General features: G+C 49.3%; 2 protein-coding genes across 12 annotated transcripts in view; one reads left to right on the forward strand and one right to left on the reverse strand.

The window, feature by feature from the left end:
* The window catches only part of KDM2B (lysine demethylase 2B), a 112,803-nt gene extending 100,462 nt beyond the window's left edge, over positions 1 to 12,341 (forward strand). For 4 of the 8 annotated variants that reach the window (XM_079322664.1, XM_079322659.1, XM_079322661.1 and 1 more), the window contains 8 exons: positions 3,798 to 3,884; positions 4,503 to 4,772; positions 7,191 to 7,867; positions 9,159 to 9,322; positions 9,763 to 9,924; positions 10,165 to 10,266; positions 10,539 to 10,757; positions 11,081 to 12,341. In XM_079322664.1, the coding sequence (XP_079178790.1) occupies positions 3,798 to 3,884; positions 4,503 to 4,772; positions 7,191 to 7,867; positions 9,159 to 9,322; positions 9,763 to 9,924; positions 10,165 to 10,266; positions 10,539 to 10,757; positions 11,081 to 11,262 (1,863 nt within the window). In that variant the 3' untranslated portion in view covers positions 11,263 to 12,341. The remainder of the gene's footprint in view (positions 1 to 3,797; positions 3,885 to 4,502; positions 4,773 to 7,190; positions 7,868 to 9,158; positions 9,323 to 9,762; positions 9,925 to 10,164; positions 10,267 to 10,538; positions 10,758 to 11,080) is intronic. The other 4 variants (XM_079322663.1, XM_079322666.1, XM_079322660.1 and 1 more) reach the window with 3 other exon arrangements.
* A 225-nt stretch (positions 12,342 to 12,566) lies between these two features.
* RNF34 (ring finger protein 34) lies at positions 12,567 to 25,972 on the reverse strand. 4 transcript variants are annotated; one of them, XM_079322683.1, is made up of 7 exons: positions 25,741 to 25,972; positions 24,972 to 25,048; positions 17,826 to 18,044; positions 16,153 to 16,542; positions 15,783 to 15,836; positions 15,340 to 15,541; positions 12,567 to 14,280 (listed from the first exon to the last, which is right to left on the reverse strand). In XM_079322683.1, exons 2-7 carry the CDS (start codon positions 24,981 to 24,983, stop codon positions 14,093 to 14,095), a joined length of 1,065 nt encoding a protein of 354 aa, XP_079178809.1. In that variant the 5' UTR covers positions 24,984 to 25,048; positions 25,741 to 25,972; the 3' UTR covers positions 12,567 to 14,092. The 4 variants fall into 4 exon arrangements, with proteins under 4 accessions (XP_079178809.1, XP_079178808.1, XP_079178810.1 ...); XM_079322682.1 differs by having other exon boundaries at positions 25,800 to 25,881; XM_079322684.1 differs by lacking the exons at positions 24,972 to 25,048; positions 25,741 to 25,972 and adding an exon at positions 20,931 to 21,049.
* Between the last annotated feature and the right edge of the window lie 68 nt (positions 25,973 to 26,040).

A 26,040-nucleotide genomic window follows, 5' to 3' on the forward strand; every position in this document is an offset into this window, starting at 1 on the left:
CTTAGGTTGGCAGCTGGCTCTAAAGATGTGAGGAGCAAATGTTGGAGCAGGAAGAGTGCAAGTGTCAGGCTGCAGGAGTGCTCACCCTTGGCTGACTTGAGTCCTGTGAGCAGCTGTATTATTTGCTGGTAACAAAAGTGTCATTTTGGGCCTATCTTCCTGCATTAGCATTTAGAAGCTGCCTTTCTCCAGAGCTTGTTTCTTTCAGCTGATCAGCCATTTCCTGTTGCTGATTTGTTTATGGTTAAAGTGATTTGCCAAAGCAAATGTGTTCTTGCACACCGTGCCCCAGAAAGCAGCACTTGGCCCCTTCTGGGGTGTCTGGGAGGAGAGGTTTGTGTCCCTTATGCAGGCCTGGGGTGAAGCTCTCCTGGCCTTTCATTTCTCCTGAGCTGTACATGGTGCTGCTCTGTGCTGTCATTTATTAGAGCAGAACGTGGGGAGCTGGCAAGCCAGAGCTGTGCCTTCTCCCTGATTCATGGAGCTGGTGCTCAGTTCCTGCCACAGATGGGCTCTGAAAAGGAGCTTGGCTTGTTTGGCTCTGCTTAAAACAAAACTTTGGGGGCTGATTAAGCAGAGGAAGGAGCTGCTCATTTTCAGAGGTACCTTAATTTTGGCTGCTTTGCTGTTCCAGCCCTTGCTGGAAGTGCTTTATGCACCTCCAACTCTGCTTTTGCAGTGTCAGGGGCACCTCAGGGCTGAGTTCAGAAGACAGTTGTTGTCTAGTGGCAGCTCAGGTAAGATTTCCTCTCCCCAGACTACATCTGGGACTAGTACAGGATGTGGGTCAGATCTGTGAAGTCAGGCAAGTGCTGTTTGTTCTCTTACACATGCGTGGTGTTCTCAGTGTTCTTTTGGTAACTAGGAGCAGCGTTGCTTTGGGTGCTCCTGACAATTAAGCACTGGGAGATTCACTGTGTGTCTTGTATTTTGATTTCTCAGTGCTTCTGCTAAGCTGAAATGATGGGTAATGTGCTGTTTATTTCCTGAGGCAAAAGAGCACTGGTAGAATTTCAGTGTGATCTTGGAAGGTGAGATGAGACTGCTCAGTGGAACAGCAAAAGGAAAATAGAGCCTCTTCCTGGGTTCCATGATGTCCTGCAAGACAGAAATTTCTTGCCATGTTTACATGTTGCTGGAGCCCTTGAGCCCTGAGGTTGGAGCCCATAAATAGCCTTTGATGCAGCCCCAGGGCAGCTGCTTCTGCTGCCCACGAGGGAAAGTCCCTTCCTGTCCCACTTGGGAAACTGCACCACGTCAGCTGCTGGCCATCTCCAGCTCAGTGCCTGGCAAATTCACTGTTGGAGGAGACTGGAATTGACTGGATCAGTGAAGGGCAGATGTCCTTTCTTTGCTTATTCTCCTGTGGTGTGGATTCTCTCCAAGATGCATTTCCCAGAGCTTGTGGAGTAGTTTGGTGCAGGCAGGGGGTGATTTATTCTCCAGGGTAGGTTAGTTGTGGTTTGAAGTCCATCTTCTTCCAGCTCCCTGATTAGGCTGTACATGTTCTGGGGGTTTTTCTCCATGACACAGCAGTGCCAACTCTCTGAGGAGTTGGGTTAAGGGTGGCTCAGGTGTATCTGTGCCCTGGCACCCTGAGCCTTGAGGGGCTTCTCTGGGGGCCCTGGCTACTAGAGCAGCTGCAGTGCTGGTGTTGGAGCTGTGCTGGGCACAACCAGGATGTTCCCAGGATGTTCCATGTGCTCAGAAGTGTCACAGGAGCTTCCTGACATCCTTCTTCCCTTGAAAATACCACACCAACACAAATGCTTGTTTTGCTGAACGGGTTTCTTATGAAAATGATCTTGGTGAGAGTTTCGCAAGCACAGTGCTGCTTCCAGAGGGAGCTCAGGAGATTTTGGGATGAACACTGCCTTTCATTGTTACACAGAGTTTGAGTTGAACAACAGTGGTGAATTTTTCTTGAATCATCTCAAATTGCTGGTGTTGCTGGCTAGCATGTCTGAGTGCAGCATCTGATGCCCTTTTCTTAGGGAGAAGGTTCCTTTCTCCACTAGGAGCCTGTTCTTTTCCATCTCAGCTGACTGCAGTGATAACAATTGCAGTGAATATCAGCATCCTGGGGTCTCCATATCCCTCCCAAGTGGAGTCCCCAGCACGAGGTCTGGTGTTGAGATGTGAATTGCTGACCTCGTGCTGCAGGGAGGTTTCTGTGCCGCCCCTGCTGTGCCTCAGACACCCACCTGCTGTTTGCAGCAAACACTCAGAACTGGCTCCCACCCAGCCTGAAAGGCTTGGGACAGATTCAGTGGCAGGTTTGTGTGTGTCTAATTAGTTTGCTTACAGTTCCTCACATCTGTTCAGTTCCTTAAACTTCACAGAGGGGACAGAGCTGTAATGCTTTCCCTTCAGCAGCACTTGTTCTATATTCAGTGCGGGAAATAACTTGTTCCCAACTTGGGCTTGGGCCAGGAATTGTTCCCCTGAGGCAGAGATGTATACAACAACTCCTGAAGTATCTTACACCTACCATGGGAAAGAAGGTTCAAAGGCACAGAGTTGTGATAAAACCAGTATTTAAATTCTGCCCACTTCATTTACTTATTTATTAACTCCAGGAGTCTTGCTGAGAGACTGACATGTCATCACTCTCACTGGATGGTGAAACTAGAATGGCTGCTGTCTGGCTCAGGGACTTGAGGAAGCAGTTCCTAAATCCAAGGGCTTGCTCCTGCACAGCCAGTGCCTTTTCCCTATGCTGGGAGGAGAGGAGGAAGTGTTTCAGAAACATGAAAAATCTGCAGATCCCTGCCTGTGCTTGTTCCTGTCTCCTGCAGCCACAGTGCTGCTGCCAGTGCCCAGCTGTTAGTCTGGACAGCAGTATGTTTTTGTTGCCTACAGTAGTAATAAATCAATATTTTTCTTTTCTTTTCCCCCCAAGGTTTTATTTCTGAATATGTAACAAAACCCTTAAGTGGGATTGTGCCATAGTGAGTGTGTTTGTGTGGAGGGTGTATCTTAGTTCTGCTTTTCATTCACAAAACTGTCTTTTCTGAAATGCCTGTTCCCTGTTTAGAAAGCACTCCAGGCTCCTGTGTGACAATCCAGAAATGAGGAGTATTCCAGCTGTGTAGGGCAGGTTTTGCTGGAGTGTAACAACATTAAGCATAAGTTTCTTTCAGGAAGCAGAATGCCAGTGTTGGAGGTAGTGAAGTCATCAGCCTTTGTCCCTTGCACTGACTGAGGATCTGGAAATGCCTCAGTGTGTCCAGTGCTGTGAACAAACGTGTCTGTTCTGAGCTGCCTTGGCAGCACCATCCCCACTGGCACGGGGGCTGCAGGGCTGCAGCCTGGGACTGCTAGTTCTGATCCTGAAAGAAAAGTATTTTAAGAAACACTTGATTACAGTGCAGGGTGCTGTGCTGCTAAAAATGCCCCTGGGATTAATGGATGTGAGAACATGGATGGGAGAGCCCTGCCTTGCAGGGATCAGGCTGTGCCTCTCTGGGGGGACACAGGACTGGGCTCTGCACACCTGAGGTGTGGGAGGGTGTTTGGAGATGATGCAGTCACAGCCCTGGGTTTGGGGGGTTCTCTGTTACTGTTCTAAGAGCAGAGAGTGTGAATTAGGATTGTCACTGACCTTGTGGAAAGCCCAGAGCTGAGCCCTTTGTCAGATGGGTTTGGTCAATGTCCCTTCCTCCTGCACCATCAGGGGTTCAGCCCTGGGAGGGCTGCAGTCCATCCCACAAAGCCAGGAGCTGTGCAGTGTGCCTGGAATGAGCATCACCCTCCTGCCTGTGCAGCACAGGTGTGAATGGCTGTGTCTCCCACAGGTGAAGGAATCGGATGGTGTGGTTAACGATGAGCTGCCCAACTGCTGGGAGTGTCCAAAGTGCAACCATGCAGGGAAAACTGGAAAAGTGAGTTTAATGGGAATAAGTGGTGCTGGAATGAGATACAAAACCTTAAGCATTCCCTCTGGCTTGTAGATAGACTTTAACCCAATAGTAGCTTTTGGTTTTGTGCTTAATTTGGGTTTTGTTCTTAATTACCCATGGTGGGGGGTTGGAATGAGGTGATCTTTAGGGTTCCTACCAACCCCAACGATTTTATGTGGTTCATTCCATGATGAGTTGAAAGAAGCAAACTCACAGTTTTTCTATTCTTCAGTCATTTTTGTGTATTTGTGCCAACACTTCACCCAGCACCTGGGGAAGATTTAGGTTAGTTTCTGTGCACTGCTGCACGTTAGTTTTGACAATGAAAATTCCTGAAATTAAAAATTCACAAGCAATTATGCAAAACGTGGAGTGTCTGTTGAAATTAGTGCAACATTATTTCTTTGCAGACCGAGACAGACACTTGTAAGTGCGTAGTTAGAAAAATAACCTCAGGAAAATGAAAACTTTTAACTCCTCACTAATCATTTTGTGAGTTAGAAAGTGAGCAACCCCCCAGCTTTGGAGAGCTGGTGGCAGCACGAGGAGCTGGGGGGTGCAGGAGGTATAAAGTTGGCTGGTGTGTTTTGTGTCTCTCTGGCGTACAAGCAAAAGCGCGGACCAGGATTTAAATACGCATCAAATCTCCCGGGCTCGCTGCTGAAGGAGCAGAAAATCAACAGGGACAACAAGGAGGTGCCAGATGCTGCCAAGAGGAAAGGGGACTGCGAGGAGACTCCCCGGAGGAAATCGGAGGAACATTCCAAAAAGGCTCCAGTTGACTCAATCCTGAGGAGAAAGTCTGACGAGGTGCATCTGTGGAGGAAGCGGAAATTCGAGAAGTCCCAGGAGCCCACGATGAGAAAACGGGTAAGGCACATGGTCTGGGGACTCTGCCCTCCTGCTCAGAGCTCCCCCCCAAATCCCAGACTGTTCCCAGAGCAGCAATGTTTTACCCTTCTGGCAAAAGCTACTGGTCTGACAGGACAGGGGCTTGGACAGGGACACTCGGGTTGATGTTCAGAGGCCAGAAGCACTGGGCTGTGGCTGTTGTTTTATTCAAGATACTGGGAAACCCACTTGAACTGAAAAGTCTTTACAAGGTGCTCGGAGTAGGAGCAAAGTGACAATCAATTTTTCATGGAAGCTTTCCCATGTCTGTCCACGTGGTGGCGCCTGGCAGCTGCTCTGGGGCTGGTTTGGGCTGTGCCACCCTGGAGGCCTCTGCAAAGGACACCTGGGGTGCCTGCAGGGACCAGGAGCTGCTCCCTGCATAGTGTAGGCAACTCGGCCCTGAGCTTGATAATCTGGGCTCTCAGGATGGGCAGGGACACTGAGTTTTCATGTGAATTCCAAAATGATGACTGTAAAATCAGCATCAGTGGCTGTGAAGCTGCCAGGGGTGGGAGTCAGTCTCCTGCAGGACTGGACAGTGGGAGTGCTGCAGGATGGCAAATGTAGAGATTTGGGCTGCTTTGGTGGAGAGAGAGCAAAATTCACAGTAGCAGTTCATGCATACCTGCTTGCTGGCCTTGCTTTCCTTTTCCCATCCCTTTGGACTCCTTCAGTGAGGAAGGCACTGTGGGTACCACATTACCACACAACACAACAAATGTATTTGGGTTTTTTATTTTCTTTCAACAGCTAAAACACGGAGAAGAAAACAAACTTAATCACATTTGCATCTTGAAATTACAGAATTTCTCTCTTATGGAAACCTTTAACTCCAGGATAGTTCAGCTGCACTGTCTGGGTTTATATTTTCTCTTCTGGTGTCCTGTATTAAAATACAGCACCCAGTTGTGTTGTGATGACCCAAGGAATAAAGATCTGTTGCTGTGCTGATATTTGGCCCTCCCTGTGTGGTTCTCTGCCACACAGCCCCTGAGCAGGCTGTGCCACATCCTGGAGTCCCTGCTCCCCCAGGGAGCCAGGGATGTCCTGGCACACTGCTGCCCTCCCACAGCCTGGCAGGATCACAGGATTCCAGAGCCCATCAGTGCCTTGTGTGAGGGTGCTGGGAGCTGCACTGGGCTGGTGTAGTAATGTTTGTTCTAACTGTCATTAACTTCCTGTGAGTTCCCCCTTTATAATATGTTAATTTAAAGGCAGGGTGATCAGCTTTCTCCACCATTCATTTCTCCACCATGAACCATGGGCTGAAACTTGGGAACACAGCCACTGCCTTGATCCAGTTAGTTTATTGGGAAAGAGAAAGCACAGGCTCTCTGACACATCAAGGGTGCTCACAGCAGTTCTCTCTCCTTGCCAGTCCAGATCTCCTTATTAGAGCTACTCCATTTTCACAGCTGCTGACTTACTTCTTGCTTGTGCTGATGAGATTAGGCTTGAAGCCTTCCAGGGCCTCAGTTTGTGTCTCTCACAGCCTGGTGAATTGGAGGGGGTGGAAGAGTGGAAGTGAGTGCAGAGCTGTTTGTTGGGTGCAGGGTCTGGGGCAGGAGGAGAGTGCCCTGTGAGGGCTCAGCAGTCCTGGGGTGTCACATTCCCTGTTCTGCAGGCATTGGAGGGGATGGCCAGGGTTTGTTGGGTGTAAAGGAGCATCTAAAGGAGGCTGAGGGTCCAGCAGCCAGGATGGCAGCTGTGACTCCAGAGGTTCTGGGAATTGCCCTGGAATGGCCATGTGTGAGGGCACTGGGGTAGTGTTGATGTGGGTTCCCAGTGGGTGTGGCCCCAGTCTGGGTTCTTGCTGGGGACAAAGCTGTCCATGGTGTGCTGCTGATCTTGTGTCTAAATGATCCACGGGGAGATGGGCAAGGCCCTGGAATGTGCAGGAATCTGCAGGGTGAATCAGTCCCCTTGTCACTCCTGGAGTCCAGTGAGCCAATAGCTGAACTCCTCATCCCTGCTGCCTCTTGAACTCGATACCTTTGGCCGGGGGGCTGTGCCCTGTGCTGGGATGGTTCTGGGATGGTGCTGGGATGGGTGGGGCCCTGTGCTGGGATGGTTCTGGGATGGTTCTGGGATGGTTCTGGGATGGGTGAGGCCCGGTGCTGGATGGTTCTGGGATGGGTGGGGCCCGGTGCTGGGATGATTCTGGGATGGTGCTGGGATGGTTGTGGGATGGGTGGGGCCCGGTTCTGGGATGGTTGTGGGATGGTTCTGGGATGGATGGGGCCCGGTGCTGGGATGGTGCTGGGATGGATGGGGCCCGGTGCTGGCAGGGGCCCAGCCCCAGGCAGGGCTCCCTGTGGAGCATCCATCCACACGGGAGGCTGCTGAGCACGGCCGGCCCCGCAGTCAGCCCTGTCCGTGTGTCTGTCCCTGCAGCGGCGCTCGTGGAAGGCCCCTGATGACCGAACTGCCATGATCAAACCCCTGCGGCGCCTCAAGCAGGAGCCCGAGGATGAGCTGCCTGAAGCCCCCCCCAGGTCCAAGGACAGCGACCAGTCTCGGTCCAGCTCACCCACAGCAGGGCCCAGCACGGAGGGCGCCGAGCCCAGGGACAAGAAGAAGTTCAAGATGAGGAGGAAAAGGCGGCTTCCCAATAAGGAACTGAGCAAGGAGCTCAGCAAAGAGCTTAACCAGGAGATCCAAAAAACCGAGAACAGCCTTGCCAATGAGAACCACCAACCCATCAAATCTGAACCGGAGAGCGAGAACGAGGAGCCCAAGCGCGCGTTGAACAACAGCGAGAGACTGCACAGGTTCAGCAAAGGGTTGAACGGGACTCCCCGGGAGCTGCGGCACCACCAGCTGCTGCCCGGCCTGCGCAGCGCCCCCCGCGGCATCGCCCGGCCCCCGCCCTCGCTGTCGCCCCCCAAGTGCATCCAGATGGAGCGGCACGTCATCCGGCCCCCGCCCATCAGCCCCCCTCCGGACTCGCTGCCCCTGGATGACGGGGCAGCCCACGTGATGCAGAGGGAAGTCTGGATGGCTGTCTTTAGCTACCTCAGTCATAGAGACTTGTGCATCTGTATGAGAGTTTGCAAGACCTGGAACAGATGGTAAGGAGGGCGGGACACGGGGTGCGGCGGGATGGGCGGGGGAGGGCAGCGGGTGATGGTGTGGGCTGATCGTGGGGCTCTGGTGAGCCCAGGCAGGTGGGCAGGTCTCAGGTTGCTTCCTCAGAAGCAGCTTTCCCAGCAGTTCTGTTGGAGCTGTGAGTGTCAGCGTGCTGGCTCTGGAGCAGCCTGGGCTGGGTCAGACACCGCGGCGTTCCTGCTGCTGGAACAGCCAGGCTGGCTCAGCCTGTGTCATTCTGCCCCAGCACTTCCCGACTGCCAGCATTTGTGCAGTTCAGCTGTTAAATACCTACTGAGATAGTGAGGATCCCACCGTGTGCTCCTCACAAGGGCTGTGCTGATTGTCTCCCTGTGGAGGGTACGTGGAGAGCCAGCCTGTTCCCTGTTCCTGTGCCAGCAGAGGAGTTCTGCAGGAATCCTTTGCTCAGTGTGTCCCTTGTGCTCGGTACCGTGTGGCCCTGACACAGCTGTGGCTGCACAGCAGCAGCAGAAGCTTCAGTGCAGATTCACAGGTTCCAGTGAAGCCTTGTGGCTCTGGTGACTCCTGTCCTGGGTTCCTGCTGTGCACAAGGACAGACAGACTGGAACAGGCTCCTTTCCAACACAGCCTGTGAACAAAACATGCACAAAGCAGAGAGGCTGATAATTCAGTGTGAGGTGATGTGTGTGGAGTGCTTGGTGTCACTGAAACCTGCTAAATCCATTTTCTACTTAAATAAAGTATTTGCTGATTTAAAAAAAAATGCAGACTCCAGCACACTCATCAGGACTTGATGGTGTTGTCCTTAGAGAGCCATAAAGAGCAAAAATACACGTAATCCACATGGATAGGGATAACACAAACACACAACAGGAGAGGGAGGATCTGTTTTCCCAAATCCACTGGTTTTAAGTAAAGAAAACGGAGGAAATGGGCATATTATTTAAATCAGACTTCATAATCAAAATATAAGGAAGGAGTGGTGACTTGTCTTCAGGCTGTAAAATGGATTTTAGTAAGTACTGTGATGACTTAAAATGGGATCCAAAGATACTTTTAGTTCTGTAGAAATAATTCCATGCTTTACTGCAGGATATATTTGATGGAGAAACTTGAAACTTCTGTAACATTGTGTGGGGTTGTGTTTATCTTTGCAATACTTGGCCTTACTTTTGCAATTCTCAGTTCAATGCTGTAGTTTTTCCTGCTGTTTAATGACACCTTTTAAAGCCTTACCAAAATCCAAACAAGTGCCAAATTAAGTGTTGTTGGCTTTTTTTTCTTTTTGGGTAGGTGCTGTGACAAAAGATTATGGACCAAAATAGATTTAAACCATTGTAAATCCATCACTCCACTTATGCTTAGTGGCATTATTAGGAGACAGCCTGTAACCCTTGATCTTAGCTGGACAAATATATCTAAAAAGCAGCTGAGTTGGCTTATCAACAGACTGCCAGGTAAGTGATGTCTTTTCATCACCAAATCACAAACCAGTCTGTGTCTAAACTGCAGCTTCTGGGGAAAGTCTCCAGGGACTGGGGTGGCCTAGAAGAGGAGTAGACTCTACTAGGAGGGGTGAAGATGTGTAATAATGAGGCATCAGTGGGTTAAAACTTCGGGGTCAGTTTTGAGTCAGTAAAATGAGCCAAAATTGTTTTTGTGACTACTTGACATGTTCAGTTATAATAATTGGAGGAAGGTTTCACTCAGTAAGTTCTGAATGCTGCTGTGGAAAGGGCTGAGGGGCCAGGGGAAGGAGTGGTGGGAGGAAGTTGCAGGTGGTGGGACAGACAGAGCTGGGCAGGAGGGGGCCGTGCTCAGAGCCTGGGGGTGCCATGGAGGTCACTGGGCTGTGTCTGGGAAGGTCACAGTGCTCCAACCCCTTGTGTACCCGCAGGTCTGCGGGACCTGCTGTTGTCAGGGTGCTCATGGATAGCAGTGTCAGCACTTTGTAGCTCCAGTTGTCCCTTGCTGCGAACTCTGGACGTGCAGTGGGCAGAAGGACTGAAAGACGCACAAATGAGAGACCTCCTGTCCCCGCCCACAGACAACCGGCCAGGTAAGGCGGGAGGGGCCGGGAGCCCCGTCCCAGCCGGGGCCTCTTTGTGCTTAGTCCCCTTGGAGCAATGGGCAGGAGCCCCAGAGCCCAACCCAGCTGGGCCGTGCTGCCCTCGGGGAGTTTGAGGAAGTGACTTGGAACACTCCTGATGGAGCCCCGGGGAGACAGGGATGTTCTCTGGCTGCTGAAGCGTCACCTGAGCCACCGTGCTGGTTTTCTGTCTGACTTTCTTCTCTTCAGGCTGCAACGGGTGTACTTTAGAGAGTATGGAAACACTTTCTTCCAGTTCAGGGAAGGAGCAGTTCTGTGGGTCATGCCACATTCGCCCGGATTTCAGCTCAGGTGAAATTTTGAGCAAATCAGATCTGCTTTCTGGCATGCACTGCACAGCCTACTGCTTATTCCCGACTTGTAATTCCGCTGGGCCCCTGCAGTTACTTTCATCCCTTTTGTTTTGAAATCAGGAGGTGGCTTTGTCCACATGCCTGTTCCAAAAATAGACAAGTGTTCCCGCTGATATTCCCTCCAAAGCTCCAGACAGGCAAAAGCGTGTGAGGTTGAGCCAGGGCAGCAGCCTTGTGTGCCGTGGGACTGAGCCGTGCTCTGCTCCGCAGGTCAGATCGACAACCGCAGCAAACTGCGCAACATCGTGGAGCTGCGCCTGGCCGGGCTGGACATCACGGACGCGTCGCTGCGCCTCATCATCCGCCACATGCCCCTGCTCTCCAAACTCAACCTCAGCTACTGTAACCACGTGACAGATCAGTCCATCAACCTGCTGACCGCCGTGGGCACCACCACGCGGGACTCGCTCACGGAGATTAATTTATCAGGTGAGGGCTGTGGGGAGGGAACTGCCCGGGCATGGGAGCTGTGGGGTCTGACCCAGCCCCGGCTGCAGCTCCCTGGCAGCAGCTGCATGTGCTGCTGGTGGAAATGGCCCCGCAGCTGCCAGGAGGTGTTGTATCCACACTCATCCTCCCAGGGGATTTGCTCTGCACATCTGGGCTGCCTGGCTTGATCCCATGGGTTACACAACAGCTGGGGGATGGGGATGGGCAGTGGAGCTGGCAGGGATTCCTCTGATGGGGATGGAGGTGTGGGGATTCTTTTGTGCTGGAGTCAGTGTTGAGTTGCTCCCCTCTGCTCTCCCCAGACTGCAATAAGGTCACTGACCAGTGCCTGTCTTACTTCAAACGTTGTGGGAACATCTGCCAGATCGACCTGAGGTACTGCAAGCAAGTGACGAAGGAGGGCTGTGAGCAGTTCATAGCAGAGATGTCTGTAAGTGTCCAGTTTGGGCAGGTGGAAGAAAAACTTCTGCAAAAACTGAGTTAGTTAAAGGACTTGTGTAAATACTGGGGTGAGGGGGGGAAGGGACTAAGAACATGTAGGGATTTTATTTTCAATTGGGAACTTGGAATATCAGAAAATGCCGCGATTGGATTTTACAACTCTTGTTGAGGAGAGAACAACGTGAAACTACCCATGTGAAGAATCTCAACTTGTGCCACTAATTCAGTCCACCTGGGATGTCCTGCACTGGCTCTTATGCAAATTCATAAGGCGACTGTTACCGATGATAATTGTTCACACCCTGGAAGAGGACTGAGCTCCAAGAAATACTGTTATTTAAAGTACCACAGCATGTGCTTGGTAGTGTAAATTTGATTTCTGCTTTTCATTTCTTAAAACAAGAAAAAAAAAAAGTTGGTGTCATTTAAGTGGACCACGCACTGCATTTCTGCCTTCTTAACACGTTTTGTTTTGTTACATCTTACATTATGCAGAACTATTTTTGTACAAAAATTGTTTAAAAATTATTTATGCAATGTTTGAATGCATTACCAGTGTTTCGGTTTTGATTGCCAATTTTTATCTTTACTTATGGTAGGCGAGAACTTAACCTATACTTCGTAGGCAGTATCTATCTACAAACGTGCCCAGGTCAGGAAAAGTAGGTTCATACTTTCAACTTAAAGCATGTTTTAATGGAAGTTTATATCCTGCTTTGTATACTTCAGAAGTGACATAAGCATGTTGTGGAAATAAGGTGTAAATTATAGTTGAAGTAAAACACTTTTATCTGTATAGAAATCACCTTTTTCTCAAAATTTTAAAAAAATTCCAATTTCAGCTTTTGCACATAGGAGGGTTTCACTCTGTAGCATGAGCTCTTGTACTCAATATAAAAATTAATTTATACAGTGAGTCCAGCAGTAGAATAAATGGTCAAACGTAGTCTCTCTTTCTTTGAAGTGTGAGTTGAGTTCTCATTTAAGGTTTATAACATGGTTATTTCCTGATTGTAAAATTCTGCATTCATAAGTGCCATTGTTGTACGGTGTTGTTTTCGTAGACCTTCCTGATGCAGTTTTACCTTTGTTGAATTTGTATAAACAATTGTACAAAAACAGGCACTGGCTCTGCACATTTCTGTCGGGGTGGGTGGGAGTGGCTGCAGGGAGCTCTGGTTCAGGGCTCTGAGCATTTTCCAGGGCATTGTTGCATCCACATCTCTGTTCCTCCAGCAGGGACCTGCCCAGCTCAGGCTCCAGTAGCACTGGCAGCTTGAGAACATCAACACTGGAGCTGAGTAACCTCCAGCACTGCCAGAGCTGGGTAAGAAAAGAGACAGAGGCTGAGAGAGCCCATCACCCATCTTTATTAAGCTCGAGTGGCTAATGAGCAGCATGGAAATAACAGCGAGGGCACGTCTGTCTTCACTAACCTCCCCTCTGGACAGACTCCAGGAATTAAGTACCATGAAAAAGTTACTTCTAAAAAATAAAGCCATTGAGAGGTTTGCTCCCTTCTGAAAAATATCCAGTAGAGCTTGGAGTTGTGTTTTGTGTGAGGAGGAGCTGCTTTCTGTTCCAAGCCAGCCTAACCCTTCGTGAAGGTAAGAGCAGCTGCCAGTGCAGCACAGGTCCAGTTCTCAGGTGCTACAGCCTTGGCTCTGGAGCTTTGCTGCCACACGGGGAAGCAAAGGAGACACACCTTTGATCAACTCTGCTTAAAGAATAATTGGACACACATGGTCCTTCCTCACCTCTTTTTTACTGTGAACTTCACCAGTCCCATTTGTGGCTGTGCTTGCACAGGGATCCTCGGGCTGCTCCCTTCCCCAGGTCATTGCTCACAGACATCTACAGGGAGGAACCCTACACTTCCTGCTCCAAGAGGACCTGGACCCCAGCTCATGGCACAAAGCCTGACCCTGGTCCAAGAGCTGGCAGCAATACAGGGCCCTCAGCAGCCCCTGGGAAGCTGCTTTGGGTGACTTGGCTTTGGGTGAAAGCCTGTGAACAGGAGATTTTAAACAAAAACTGCTCCTGTTCCTGCCTCCCCCTCCCCACTTAAGGTTAGTAATGCTGTACATTCCACCTTAGCAGCAAGGAGGTGGTGCCCCTGATCAGGATTCACAGTAACATCTGGCTGTCAGCACATGGAGTACAATCATCACAGATTAATAGTTACAACAGGCATGAGCAGATGAAGGACCACACTAACATGGTTTACCTACAGTATACCCCTTCTTAAAAAAATAGTTTATTCCTAACCTAAAAATCACTCAGTAACTGGTTTTTGGAGCCCACCAGACAGAGCCCAGTGGTGGCCCCTGAGCCCTGCAAAGTGATGGAGTGTTTCATACACTGACAGAGAATAGCCAAGACAGCACAAGTGTCATGACAGACATTCAGAGGGAGCAATCAGCATAAAGCAAGACTGCTTAAGGGCTTCTGTGCAGGAACAGTTCATGGCAGTGCTTCCTAAGCTCTGTCCAACGCCAGCACCAGCCAGGCTGCTGGAACAGATACATTCTATCCATAGGGAAAAGCTGAATAATCAACTGATATATTCTTTGCTTTTAATGCACTAGAGAACAAACAGGCTCAAGCAGAGGTGTTTACTGACCACTTGCCGAGTGCCGAATGCGTAAGGACAGGTGAGATTTTTCAGAAGAGAGCGAGAACTGCTGTAAACAGTTTGACTCCAACCATCTGTGGGGCTGTAGGGTCAGTGGGGCAGGGCCTGGGCCTGCCCAGCCCTGTGCTGCAGGAGCTGCTTGAAAAAACACTTTCAGCAACTTGCAGATGTTGCCGTGGCAAGGGCCGAGTGTGAGGAGGCAGCGGGGCTGCCCCAGGTGCAGCACCCCGGGGACACGTTAGGATTTGAAGACGTGCACGGCCCGCACCACGTACTGGCGGCAGATGGGGCACTCGCTCATCCTCTTGCCGCACTTGGTGCAGGTCACCATGTGGCCGCACTCCAGCAGCACGCAGTCGATCACGGCGTCCATGCAGATCCGGCACAGGCTGTCGTCGTCCTCGTTCAGCTGCATCCTCTCCCCCTCTGCAAACCAACACAGAGATCATGGCTCCTGGTCCTGCAGAGCCTAGCCAGCCTCCGTCCCCTCACATGAACTTTTTTAACCCCCAGCTACAAATTCATCTATATTCCTCCAAAGAACTAAGAACTAGAAAGGCCCTCGAGTGAACATCCAATATTTGGCTTCGTTCCTTAAGCTCAAGAAACTATTTTCTATTCAGAATGTAATGACTGTGAAATAACATGCTGGATTAAAATTCAGAACATGTTGATTTTCCATCTCAGAGCTCACTGTTTGGCAGAACACTTTTCCTCAGAAGATTAAACACAATAATAATAAAGCAGACTAAGAAGTGGAAGCTTTAAGTAGGCCATAAAGGTGGCAGAAGTGAACATAACCTGTCAACTTTCATTGCAAAGTCACCATCCCCATCAATAACTGAACATTCCATCAGATTATGGTGAAAAAAATAAATCTTAAGTTTAAAGTTTTTTCCCCCCAAATTTTGTGTGAGCAGGAATTGGTCTGAGGACAAATTACACAATGAAAGACTCCAACCACAGCATGGAGCAGAGGGTAGAACAGCAGCCACTGAGCTGCAGCCACAGAACCACAAGATTTATCATGAAAATGTGAACTGAGACCAAAGCACTTTGGACCTTTTCCACTGTAGATTTTAATTCTGCAGTGACAGACATGAAGTGCCCTGATCTGCATGGCTACAGAGCAGCTCTGGCTAATGCCCTGTGAAACCCAGCAAAGCACATGGAAGTTGTGCCAAGTTTCAGTTCTCTGAGGAACCAGTTCTCGGTTGTGCAATTTCACCTTCACTATGAAAGCTGAGCTCTCCAAGCTATGGATGTCTCAAAAAACCAGCACAATCCTGGAAAACTTTGTTTAATCACTACAGCCATGTTCAGCTACTCTAAGGGCAACCTGCATTGTTTAAACACATTTTCCATATGTTCCAGCAGAGCAGACCAAGTTCAGATACTGAGTTCTTCCACTGGCAGAACCAAAGCAGAAACTGGAAATCAGAAACTCAGTTGTCTTAAGAAAGCAGAAATAAAGTATAAACCTACGTGTCTTGTGGTTCTCTTCATTCTCTCTGTACAGTCTGCTCACTTTTTCCACAAGTTCCCATTTTTCACAGCATCCTGAGTAGTTGACAAAATTGCAGGCGAGGATTTCCTTCAGCTGCCGAACACTCAACCCTTCGATGTCGTCCAGACTGGAAATATCAGACAGGGAGGCCCTGGCTCTCTTCCTGGCCAGCCCTGGGGTCTGAAACACAGCAGTTGTGTGGTGTAACTGCCCTGCTTACTCCAGAGCCCCACAGCTGGAGCACATGAAGCTGCAGCAGCTTGGCTAAAGTTTAATTCTTTTTAAGTGTGTGCAGACATTGACTGCTAGACACAGAAAGCTCTGCAAGAACTAGAGCATGAGGCCAAATGTTGGCAGAGATCTAAAACACTTGATGGTGCCACGTGCCAAAAATCTATTTTTTGGATAGTTCATATCTCACCTGCTCTTCTGCACTTTCTTCATCTTCATTATTTACAGATGTTTCTGTTTGTCCCTGTGTACAAAATGAAAGTCATGAGGATAAAAATCCATGTTATTCCTTTATAAAACATTTTCCTCCCTACCAAGGTGATCACAGGTGACAATGAAATGACATTTTGAAGTTCCAACTGCTACCAATCATTTCAGGTTTAAGTCACTTCTGACATAAAATTCTTTGCTAATTATCTCCAGCTTTCAAGTGCAGGGTACAAAAGTCATTTTTCCTCCCCCTCCAAACTGCATAAATTCGTGTTTTATTTTGATATATAACTATTAAAAATATAAAAATAAAAGCAATGCTATTGCACGGAACACGTTAATCACTGTACCTGTGAAGGTGTTCCACTTCCTGTGCTTCCCCTCCTGTTGGCCACTTCTGCTGGGTCTGCCATGGATGCAGAGGGGGAGAAGGGATGGCTAAAGAAGGCTGAGCTCTGGGAGCGCGACGAGCGCAGGCTGCCAGTGTCCATGTGCTCCTGGGAGCCCAGGCCGTGGTGGCACAGCACCAGCTCCACCAGATCCTCCTTCTCCCTGCAGGTGTCCGTGGGGATGTTTCTGAGGATCAGGTACTGGCGCAGATCCTTCACTTTCAGTCTCATGAGCTGAGGGCGCTGGAAGGCCGTTTCTTGCAGCAAGTGACAAGTAGAACATCTTCGGAGATTCTCTTGTAAGACTGAACAAACTGAGCAAAAATCCTTTTTGCAGTCACAACACACGTGCTGAGGGGAAAGGAGGGAACCGTTCAGCTCTGGGTCACAGGAAACAAATCCAGGCCCTGGTTTCTGCTTCTCCAGGTTACAGAATTTACTATTAGCTCTTCCACTGTCAGTTGTGATGATAATTTTTAAGATTTAAATATAGAAAACTGCCCTGTCAGTTTTGCAAGTGCTTCAAGGGAGTCTCTCACTCTTTTGGCACTACTGAAGCTGATTTGAGGTTTCAGGGAAAAATATTATGACTAAACAAATGAATCAAGTACTCAAGTTGTACTTCAGACAACAAACAAAACTAAAACCAATTTTATGGTCTATTAAAATACTTCTGAATATACTGTCACTACTCCTTTCACATGTGTGACAACAGTATAACCCCAAACTTTAGAGAACCTACTGCTTCCTCAACTGATTCCAAGAACTCAGAGTAAGCCTTGCATGTGATGAATCACATGGGAGGGAAATACTCCCAAAAGCCCAGATGTCACTGCTCAAGAGAGCTTTGTTCAAAGGACTCACAACACAAAAGCTGGAATAGACAAGACTGTCAGCATTCCAGCTGCTGTGAACAAACCCAAACTCCTCAAGGTTTTCAGGATTAAATTAATATTGGCTTCAGAAATGTCCCTACACAACACTTCGTTCACCAAAGCCTTGCCATGTGAACAGGATGTACAAGGGGAAAACAACACACAAACTGAGGGAAGAGGCTTCATAATTATCTGGAAGAGCTGCAGAGGATTAGGTCACTGAGGGGACAAAATCCTGGACAGTTGTGATAGACAGAAATAATAAAAAACTAACAATCTCAGCTTTATTTATCTGTATTAACCCACCAACCTGCCTCCCAAAGAAGGAAGAGCAGCATTGAGCAGAACTAAAGCTGGTCAGCAAACCAGAACTGCATGAGAACTTCCAGAAAGAAGCTCTGATATCTAACTGTGAGTTTTTAACTTTTCCATCACCCAGTCTGTTCAGTTCAGTCACTGTTTGGTGCCATCTTCAAAACCAGCTGTGCTTTACTGTTTGAGATTCTGAAGCTCACACATGTATCTTACAAACCAGAGTCCATTACTTTTCAGGCCAGCCCAGATCCAACGTGTCACTGACTAATGCACATCAGGTTTACTAACTTCTAATCCTGGCTGACAGTGATTTCCTGTGACCTCAGAATAAGGCCCTTCCTCCCTCCTTGCCTATATCTGCCTCAGGTTTCTGAGAAATACACACTCATCTCCCAGTATGAGTTCAGAGGGGTAGAAACGCAGTGCAATAGGAAATATACTCACTTTTTTCCTGAAAACTGAGAAGGAGAGCCCGCAGGCTTTGCAGACGATGTTGGTGCTGGCTGCAGCAGGAGCTGGATACGCTGAGAAGCCGGTGCTGGGTGTGAACCTGAAGGGGCCAGCCCCTCCCCCAAAGGCCGCCTGCTGGCCACGCACTGCTCCCGTACCCATCACTTCATTCAGCAACCCGCAGCAGGAAGCCCACATGGAAGTAGCCCCCGCCTGAAAACATCACAGAGCAAACAGAAAATCGGTCTCTGAAACCCACATCAGACGTGGCTTGTGCTGAGGAGCCAGTGCACTCCATCTGCCACCAGCCCAGGAGTGTGTGGTGCCGGATCCTGAGCTCCAGGATCCCAGCACGCTGGGACAGCCCAGCTCCACTCCCAGCTGAAACACAAAGGGGGAAAGATTTCCCTGCGAGAGGCCAAGGCAGGCACAGGGAGCTCACACTCACAACTCTTCTAGAGAATTGCCCACAGAGAGTCAGGAATTTGAGTGATGCAAGAGCAGAGCAAGGAAGGAGGGACTGACAGCCCGTTGCAGGTGAGGGGCAAACCCAGAACGGTGACAGCAGGAGCAGCAACTTCTCATGATTAATGCACAACTGTCCCTGCAGGAGCTGCTCCTCAACTCATCCAGCTTTTGCATGACTCACAACAAAACTCTCTCTAAAATAACATTCCTGGTTTTCAAACTTGAAAACCAACCTTTGTTAGAAGATAATTACGGTCTGGTTTCACTGAGAAAAAACATTTTTCAAGATCTCCCCGAACCTCCTTGTTTTGTTGCCTTACAAAATGTGTAACAAAAGTCAAAATAAATCTAAATAAACTTACTTTCTATTGATTGTATCTCAGTTTTGAGTCACATAATCTTCAAACACTGGAAATTCTGAACATACAAACAAAGTGCTACTTTTTATTCCTGGAAGACTTTACCACTGGATTCTCTATCAAAAGCTCATATTCTACTTAAAGGTGGAATTTGGACTCCAAGTTGGGCAGGTCACAAGTTTAATCACTGTCAGGTGAGACCTGCTAGAACAAACACGAGGGGCAAACAGAACCACATCAGATTCTTCCTGAAAGGAAGCTGAGGGGTACAACTTCCTTTAAACACAATTATTTTTTCTTTAACAACTGTTCTCTTTTTCATTCCAGGGCACTAACTTTTTTTTTTTTTTTCCCAAAGCACCAAGACAGAAAATAATTGCTTTTGAGACTTTTAATTCTTGCTGTAAAACCCCAACCAACCAGAACACACATTTCAGCTCTGTAACATGGTGATTTCATTCCTGTAGTAACTACACTGATTTCTAGATGAAGTTGCACATTTGCCCTGAACTGAAAAGAATCCTGTCACATTTGTAGGGAACTTAATGCCAGAATAACAGAGGATAGGCCAGAATGTCTCCTTTCAAACCACAGAGCACAAAAGGTAAGAAGAAGAGCTTCAGTTACAACACCAAATATACATTTAATTAAACCCTCTCATCACTATGGGTATTTCAACAGCAGAATTCATCCTGGTGAAACAAGAACCCTCCATGCCCTGGGGTGCCCAGGCACAGGAGATCTTCCTCAGCTTCCTCCAGGGAGATGAACTCCAGCAGCCCTGCCCTGGCCTCCAGGGAGCTCTCACAGCTCACTCCAGCCTCACACTAAAGCTTGTTTTATACTTTCCCACTATAAGCACTGTGGAAATGCATTAATACTAATTTTCCCTGGACAAAACATAATTATCTTGGTTTATTAGGCAATTAACTTGCCAGAAATACATCCTGAAAACCAATGACCTGAGTTCTAAAGCTTAGAACTTCTGAAAAATACTTCCTCTCATCTTAAGGGAAAGCTGTAACACAACCATTCCTCTCATTCATCACCTACTCTTCAAAACTGAGGAGTCAATTATGTATCTAAAATATTTCAAAGCAGCCACATATAAATAACAGAAAAATAAAATAATGAACCAAAAGGATCTGTCCAAATTCAACTTCCTTTTTTACACAACCATGGCCGGGTCAGGGGGTCACAGCAGCAGCAGGACACACAATGACTAAAAGGACATGAGACATTTGATACCACAGCCCTTGCCTGAGAGTTTAACACCTGCTTCTTGGACTTATTTTATTCCACAGCCTGTACCAACTGTTCAGACATCACTGTCAACACCAAACATATCTATATTTTTAGGAACTTTCTGTTAGCCATTTTGGACACATCGAAGTTGTTGGTATCAAACAGAAAATCTCTTTATCTCCCTGCCAACCACTCACTTAAGGTGAAAGTAGGGCTACAGGCATTCATTTTCCCCTTAGGCTACGTCACCTGTGGATTCCTTCTGTGTCCTCAGGTCATTAACTGATAATTGAATTACAGTGTCTAGACTCTCCATATTGCTCTGTAAAAGAAATGGCTGAAAAGCACCAACATAACACATACGTTAACACGCTAAAATAAAAAATCCCTCCCTTGGGAATTAATCAAAACATTTCCAATTTCTGCTACACCAAAGCCATCAGTCTCCGCTGCCATCGGTATCTTCCCTGTCCATACCTTGTGTGCATCTCCTAGGAGCAAAACCCTGCGTTCCAACTTCTCTGCGCTGTTTTTGGCTTTAAGTGTGTTTAGTTACCTGAGGAGGATTTCACCTGCTGCTCCTGACACACCTGTGCAAGCTGGGCGTGCTCCCAAAGCCGCAGAACGACAGGAGAGCGGCGGGAGGGATTTCTTTTCAATGGTTTTAACTGAAACTTCCTCTTTACACCCACCCTCGGGCCGAGCGGAGCTTTTCCGGGACGGGCCCGGGCGGGACGCGGCGCCGCAGGGGAGCGAGCGCGGCTCGGGCGCCCGGAGCGCCCGGGGGATCCTCACAGGCCCGGCCCGGGCGCTGACTCGCCGCGGGGCCCCTCGGCTCGGTGCTGCCGGCCCGGCCGCCCCTCACAGCCGGGCGGGACGGCGGCCGCGGCCTGAGGCGAGCCGGGAGGGGCGGCCCGGCCCGGACATCCCGCCGGGCTCCCGGCCCCATCACCCTCCCCGGTTCGCCCCGTCCTCCTTCCTTCCCCGGCGAGGGAGAAGCGCTTTCCCTGCCGGCGGCACCCCTCACCTTCATGGCCGCTCCCGCCGCTCCAGCGCCGCGTCGCCCCCGCCCCGCGCCGACCCCTCCGGGCCGCCGCTCGGAGGGCGGGCCCTGCCGCCGCGCCGCGCGCCATTGGCTGCCGAGCCGCCGCGCCGCGCGCCCATTGGCTGCTGCGGCCCGACGGCGAGAGGAAGCGACCAATGGGAACAGAGGACACGGCGGGGCCGAGGGGGCGCGGAAATGCCCGAGCGCGGCGGGCACCGAGGGTGGCACCGAGAGTGGCACTGGCGGTGACACCCATGGGACACGGATGGTGGCACCCAGGCACTCACTGACAGTGGCACCGATGGTGGCACCGATGGTGGCACCCAGGCACTCACTGACAGTGGCACCGATGGTGGCACCCAGGCACTCACTGACAGTGGCACCGATGGTGGCACCGATGGTGGCACCCAGGCACTCACTGACAGTGGCACCGATGGTCGCACCCAGGCACTCACTGACAGTGGCACCGATGGTGGCACCGATGGTGGCACCCAGGCACTCACTGACAGTGGCACCGATGGTCGCACCCAGGCACTCACTGACAGTGGCACCGATGGTGGCACCGATGGTGGCACCCAGGCACTCACTGACAGTGGCACCGATGGTGGCACCGATGGTGGCACCCAGGCACTCACTGACAGTGGCTCCGATGGTGGCTCCGAGGTGACGCTGCCCCTCCACTCAGCCTGGCTGCGTGCAGCTCTGCGCTCCTCAGGACAGGAGGGAAGGAGCTCCTGGAGGGAGTCCATCGGGAGGCACAGACACAGTAAAGCTCTGGAGCATCTCTCTTGCGAGGAGAGATGTGGGAGCTGTCTGCAGAGCAGGAGGCTGAGATGGAATCTCAGCAGTCCCTACAAACATCTCCAAGGGGTGCCAGGAGGATGGAGCCAGACTCTTTTTGGTGGTGCCCAGTGACAGGATGAAGAGGAATGGCCATAAACTAAAACACAAGTTTCACCTCAACATGAGGATGAGCTTCTTTCCATGGAGGGATTGGAACTGCCCAGGGAGGTCGTGGATTCTCCCCCTGTGGAGCCCATCCAGAGCCACCCCTGCCATGGCAGGGACACCTTCCACTGTCCCAGGTTGCTCCAAGCCCTGTCCAGCCTGGCCTTGGACACTGCCAGGGATCCAGGGGCAGCCACAGCTGCTCTGGACACCTGTGCCAGGGCCTGCCCACCTTCTGAGTAAAGAATTTCCCCCTAACACCTAATCCTAATCCTCTTTCAGTTTTATTCTACCAAGCCCTTTGGTGAGAACCATTGAACTTGAGAAAAGATTTATTATTTTAAAATCCACTTCCAGCAAGCTCCTAGATGCCACTATTATTTTCTCTAGTCTGTGAGTAGGATATATACATAAAATAATAATTGTAGGTTGCAAGAACTGAAAGCTTTTAAGCAGAAGAGTACATTAAAGAAACTCCAGCAGTACAAACCTGACCAAAGCTTCAGAACAGCTTTATGTAAGAGCAAACAGGGCCAAGAACCAGGCAGGCCTTTGCCAGAAAGAGGAACAGACAAAAGTGGCTGAAAATAAACATTGAGCAAAAATCAAATTTACCCCTGCAAAGGGTTAGATGCAATCTCCTAATTTCTGCAGGAAGGATCTATTTTTGGAGCAAATGAGATACAAGAAGTGGGTAAAAAAGAAGAAAAAAAAAGTGTGCAATTGCCACGTGAATGGCACAGTCCTGGCAGCTTCAGGAGGAAGAGCAGATACTGCACACAGCCCAACTTCTGGATTTGCATTGACACCATACTTAAAATCAGGTCACCTTTTTTCAGAAATGCTTGTGCTCCTTGACAAGCTTAAGATATGTTCTGAACTTCTACACATGACTTAGTGAAAACCATCATTTCCCCCCCAATAATAGCTTGCCATTTTAGTCAAAGTGACAGAAAAAATGGAAAAGCCTTGTGAATACAACGTTGGACTTGCAATGGCACATTCCTCACATTTCTCATGCAAGGGATTACTTTAAGACACCTTATAAAATATCAGTACAGTTTGGTTTTTAAGAAGTACTATGTCATCTAAACTCTGCCAATTCAGTCACCTTTGAAGTACCAAGTTACACACATATTTTTGTTAATAATATTAAATTAAAACATGACAAGTCCCCATGCAGTCACTGTAATGGGGTAAAAGCTGTCCCAAAGCAAGCAAAACCCAACACTTTCCCTTTATCTCTGTTGAGGATTAGCTAACAAGAAATCCTCCCAAACACAGATGTTTTAGGGAGTAACGTGGGCCTGACAGAGCTGAGATCTGGTGACAGTGCTGGCAGCTGCACTTGCCACTCCTGCCTTAATTTGGGCAGATCTGGATGAATCATGTCCTTAACATGTGATTTGAGATGACTTTTACTGCATTAGTGTGCCCAGACTGTAACCACGCTGGGGGTTTTAAACAAGGATCTTTAACTGTGCCAGCTACTCCGTGGGTGAAAAGGAGCATTTCAAGAGGTTCTATTAATAAAAGACTTGCCCTTGCTGAGCCTCCTGGATTGTGCCAAAGCAGCATTAAAAGATTTAAATCTATTACTGTGAGATGTCCCATTTCCTTCTGCCACCAAATAACAAGTGACAACAAATCAATGCAGCTCCATAATCCCTCAAGGTATTACACAGCACCAGAGACAGAAGTAGGGAAGTGATTCTTCCCAGGAATATTAATTTGATTTTAATTTAACAATCTGCAAAATTTAATGGTAGAGGTTAAAAAGACAAATTTAATCGTTAGGCTTTATCTGGGGATTTTGGATTGGATATTAATGGCTGAAGGGAGAATCAGGGAATCACAGAATCAGGATGGTTTGGGTTGGAAGGGATCCTAAAGATCATTTATCTCCAACCCCCCTGCCATGGGCAGGGACACCTTCCCCTATCCCAGATTACTCCAAGCCCTGTCCAGCCTGGCCTTGGACACTTGCAGGGATCCAGGGGCAGCCACAGCTGCTCTGGGCACCCTGTGCCAGCCCTGCCCACCCTCACAGGGAGGAATTGCTTCCCAAAATCCCATCTAACCCTGCCCTCAGGCAGTGGGAAGCCATTCCCTGTGTCCTGTCACTCTAGGCCCTTGTAAACAGTCTCTCTATCTTTCTTGTCAGCCCCATCAGGCACTGGGAGGCCACAATAAGGTCACCCCAAAAGTTCTCTTTTCCAACCCCAGTTCTCTCAGCCTTTCCTCACAGAAGTGCTCCATCCCTCAGATCATCCTGGTGCCCCCTCTGGCCTTGCTGCTGGCCACAGCCTATTCTAGGTAAGATAAAAGATTACTTTTTCAACTGTGTTACCTAATCTTGGATGTGATACAATAAAAATCATCTCTCACTGCTGGTTTTTAGGCAGGAGAGCTGATTGAAATATACATTAAATGTATGTTAAATGCTCTCTCTGCACCACGCACTGAAGGATTGTCAGCAGAGTTCACACTTTGGTTTCAGAGCATTGCACAGAAACATCAGAACCAGATATTTGTCATTTCCTTTTCCCTCCCAGTCCTTGCACAGGCTGCCTGCAGCCTGGTCTTTATTTCACCCCCCTCCCCTCCCTGCCCTGCCCTGCCACGCCACCAGTTCCGTGTTTCCACCCAGGCCATCGGGCTTTATTTTCAGGAAATGTCAGCAAATTGACCTTTATAACATAATAGCTGCTGTTACTTCCTGTGCTCTGCACAGACACAGCTCAGTGAGTTCATTGAGGGCGAGGAAACGATCATTAATTACGCCAGCAGCAGCAGCAGCAAGCTACAATGTTAAGTTTCTTAAATGTAAATGTATCCTAGAAAATTACACCCCCGCTTGATTTGCCTCCTCCTCCTCCTCTCACCACCCCCAGGCATGAATCAGGAGCAGAGCAATGGAAATCCCTGGGGACATGCAGATGTATAATAATATTGAGTTTTGTTTTGCTCTCACTTACAAAAATGAGAACTATTATAATAATTGGAGTATTTTCTTTGGGAATATGATGCCTTAATGAAGTACTTTAAGAAGTTATCGAGAAAATAAAAACTTACATGTGGAAACATCTTTATGGCATCACAATTAACTCGCAGGAAGTCCAGAGGGGAGTGAATTCACTCTGTGGTGTTCTCTGTAACATGGAAATGCTTGTGTCAGAACACAGAGAAAATGTATTAGAGAGGTGGGTTCACCTAAATTTTACTGTATAAAGGATGTAACTTTTTACCCCTTGGGGTGTTTGACTTGCAGAAACCTCCACCATGTAGCCTGTGCAGAATAAATTACATCTTTTTAAGATGTCTGTGTCTGTTTAGAGAGCTCCCAAAATCAGTAACCTCACCAGGCCACTGCCCATGGTCACCTGTACTTCACATGGTACAAGTGTGGTCATCTCTGTTTATCACAGATCATTAAAGTTGAAAAATACTTCAAAGACCATCAAGTCCAACCTGTAATTGATCACCAAAGCCTATTGCAAAGTGTCATGTCTACTTGTTTTTTGGACACTTCCAGGCATGATGACTCCACCACTTCCCTGGTCAGCTCCTTCCAATGCTTCACTGCTCTTTCAGTGAAGAAATGTCACCTGGTGTCCAGCCAGAGCCCCCGCTGGCCCGGCCTGTGCCTGTTCCTGGGGCAGGGCCCGACCCCCACCCCTGCCCCTCCTGTCAGGAAATTGTGCAGAGACACAAACTCCCCCCTGAGCCTCCTTTTCTCCAGGCTGAGCCCCTTCCCCAGCTCCCTCAGGAATTCTCCAGCCCCTTCCCTGGACACGCTCCGGCCCCTCAAGGTCTTGCCTGACGTGAGGGGCCCAGGACTGACCCCAGGATTTGCGGAGCCTCAGCGGTGCCAGCACTGAGGGGAAATGTCTGTTCCTTTACCTAGCGGATAACTCCTCAGGGCTGCAGCGGCCCAAGCGCAGCCCATCCCCTCGCTATCCCCAGCCGCGGCCTGTCTCCATCGCTCTTCCCGCAATGCGGGGCAGTTGGGGGAAGCAGCCCCGCCAACGGGCGGACCCTTCTCTCCCCGGAACGTCTCTCTCGCGTCCGTTCCGCCGCGGCGGCCCGGCCGGGGCACGCACAGCCCCTCCTGTGATTGGCTGCGGCGCGGCGCGCGCGCCGG

The sequence above is a fragment of the Erithacus rubecula genome (genome assembly GCF_903797595.1).
Source record: "Erithacus rubecula genome assembly, chromosome: 19".
Lineage (NCBI taxonomy): Eukaryota > Metazoa > Chordata > Aves > Passeriformes > Muscicapidae > Erithacus > Erithacus rubecula.

Coding starts and splice junctions, on each gene's coding strand:
- RNF34 (XM_079322683.1), bottom strand. Junction 15,542..15,782: donor AAGAAAGTGCAGAAGAGCAG/GTGAGATATGAA, acceptor GCTGTGTTTCAG/ACCCCAGGGCTGGCCAGGAA. Junction 14,281..15,339: donor TGAAGAGAACCACAAGACAC/GTAGGTTTATAC, acceptor GTTGGTTTGCAG/AGGGGGAGAGGATGCAGCTG.